Source organism: Arvicanthis niloticus, chromosome 9, assembly GCF_011762505.2.
Source record: "Arvicanthis niloticus isolate mArvNil1 chromosome 9, mArvNil1.pat.X, whole genome shotgun sequence".
Taxonomy (NCBI): domain Eukaryota; kingdom Metazoa; phylum Chordata; class Mammalia; order Rodentia; family Muridae; genus Arvicanthis; species Arvicanthis niloticus.
Window position 1 is genome coordinate 50599249 of NC_047666.1, and position 2557 is coordinate 50601805.

At 46.0% G+C, this 2557-nt stretch overlaps 1 protein-coding gene across 2 annotated transcripts in view; it reads right to left on the minus strand.

Annotated features, from left to right (window-relative positions):
• Positions 1 to 371: 371 nt before the first annotated feature.
• Positions 372 to 2557, minus strand: part of Ssuh2 (ssu-2 homolog) — a 19848-nt gene continuing 17662 nt past the window's right edge. For both annotated transcript variants that reach the window (XM_034512289.2, XM_034512288.2), the window contains exon 12: positions 372 to 1466. In XM_034512289.2, coding sequence (XP_034368180.1) covers positions 1320 to 1466 — 147 coding nt within the window. In that variant the 3' untranslated portion in view covers positions 372 to 1319. The remainder of the gene's footprint in view (positions 1467 to 2557) is intronic.

The following is a 2557-nucleotide window of genomic DNA, read 5'->3' on the forward strand; positions in this document are numbered from 1 at the left end:
ACAGGCATCACAGCATGGATGACAGCCCTCTGGTTCCTCACAGTCAGGAGCACAGTGGCCTTTCAAGGCCCAGTACCACCTTTCCAAAGCTAAGCCAGGATTTGCGTCTACAGAGAGCTCCATACCTTCCCAGTTTCACCACTGGAAATCGGTTCACATTCTTTGATGTCCCAAACCACATCTACTCAAAAAACACTCTATGAAGCTCCTCCCATGAGCACACAGAAGGGATCAGCAACTGGACTTCCATCCTTCCAACAAAGCTGTACTTTGCTTTGATTTTCTGAAGTTTGAGAATAGACATCTGTTGTTGAATTTTTATGTTCTCCGTGACAAAGTGTCCAACAAAAGCAATTAAGAAAGGGCTTGTTTTATTTTTACTCGTAACTCAAGAATACAGTCCATCACGGCGAGGAGGACATGGCAGTAGGAGCAGGAGACAGCTGTTCACATGGCATCTGTGTTCCGGAAGCAGCAGGAGACGAACGCTGGTGCTCACTTTCTCCTTTTTAACTTATTACAAGAGTCCAGTTCGAAGTGAGGTGACAAGGCCCATCTTCACTATGACGGGCCTTGTCACCTCAATTTATCTAATCGAGAAACTCTCTCATACACATGCCTGGAAGCTTAGCTCCTGGGTGAGTCTAGAAGTTGACAAATTCACAAATAATGTTAGCCACCACAATACCCATGAATGACAACCACCACAGAACTTCCATGTTATGAGGAAGCAAAGACTACATGGAGGTAGCCTAGTGGGCAGATTCCCATCAACCAGCTAACATTTTCATAAATCACCCTTCAGATTTCTGGTATGCCCATTCTTGGACCACCCTGGCCTCCTAACCTCCAGGTGAGACGTCAGACGTGTACAATTGAACCATCCCAGTGGCGGCTACATCAGTACTTCTAGCCCAGAGGATAGGAAACAAAAGTGCTGTGGTGGAAATCAACCTGTGACTATATATCAGCATTCCTATAATGCTGAACATGGCCAGAGGCTCAGAGCAGAGTCCAAACTAAAACAGGGATGAGGAATACCAGTTCCCGTGCACAGACAGGGGCTTCAGATGGGAGAAAAGAGGCAAAGCCACCACCATTTATCTTATATTTATCATTTATCATATATCCTCCTTTATTCAAGAGGAACTTGGTTAGGAGAATTCTTGTGGGTTAAACACAGGTCATCAATAGTTGACTCTTGACAGACTGTTTAGAAAGACTTCCAGGGTTTGCATGGGGGTTGTCCAACATAACTAAAGAGTGCTGCTGTCCCCTTGTCAAGCATGACCAGTGGAGTCTGGGGACAGCTGTGCCTATCAGAGGATGGTGCATCCACAGCAGCATCGCTCAGGGTAGTCAGCCACGTACACCTGGTGGTCAGTGCCGTAGATGTAGTAGACGGACGTCTTTCCTTGGTACCAGTAATGAACCTCTGTGATGGGAATCAGCTCAATGGTCTGGCGCTGAGGAAACAAATGTCCAAACACGCCTCAGAGTGGTAACCCAAGCCTCTTGTCTATGAGGCAGCATCAGCTCCCCATGGCCTGTGAGGTAATGTGCAGAGCTGGGTGCATGGTATGTCCCAGATCTGCCCATTCCACATGCATCTCCTGCTGTGTTCCTGTGTTAGTTCCATTTCTGCAACTATGGATTGGAGAAGACCAGAAGCAACTCAAGAGGAGAAAGGGTTTATCTGAACTCATAACTCCAGGTTACCATCCATCTCTGAGGGGAGCTGATTCAGGAACTTGCAATAGCTTGTCATACCTAAAGTCCAGAGCAGCGAGAGAATGAATGCATGCATGCCTTCTTGTGTTCATCAACCATCTCTACACTTATCTAATCTAAGACTCAACCCTATGCACAGTGGGTAGGGCTCACCATTTCAATGAACACAATCAAGACAATCCTCCATAGCCCAGCCGTGTTCACAAGCCAACCTGGTCCAAACAAAACCTCATCGGGAGAGACTCTTCCCAGGTGATCCCTGAGTGTGTCAAGTTAACAATTACAACTAACGGTCACTGCTCCTTCCCATGGCCTAGGTCCTGGTAAAAACTAATTTATCTTAAACACTGTCTGATGTTAGGAGTGAAGCATGGGCATCCCCAGGGGACTTCAAGGAAGCCACATGACATTTCCAGAGGCATAAATGTCTCTATGTGGTACTGGAGAGGGGTGGAAAAACAAAGTTGTTTTCAACACTTTCCTATCCAAACTACCATAGAGATATCTGCAGGGGCTTACCAACTTGGATTTTAATTTTAAGATAAAATGTTAAAGAAATGTCAGTGTCTGTTGGATTCTTTCGGGTTTATATGCTCAGTTGTCCCTTGGCCGCCACCACAGTTGTATGTCAGCGTGGCCTCAGAGAAGTCTTTCTCAAACATTCTCTTCTTTTTGTAGATGGGAAAGCAAGAGGCTCATGGGAAAGCAAGAGGCTCATGAGACTTCAGGTTCTGGACATCAAACAATTCAAGCCTGGACTCCTCCCACTTAGTAGTCCCTGTATCAAGCTCAGATCTCTTCCCAACATCCACCTCTTTCTAAACAA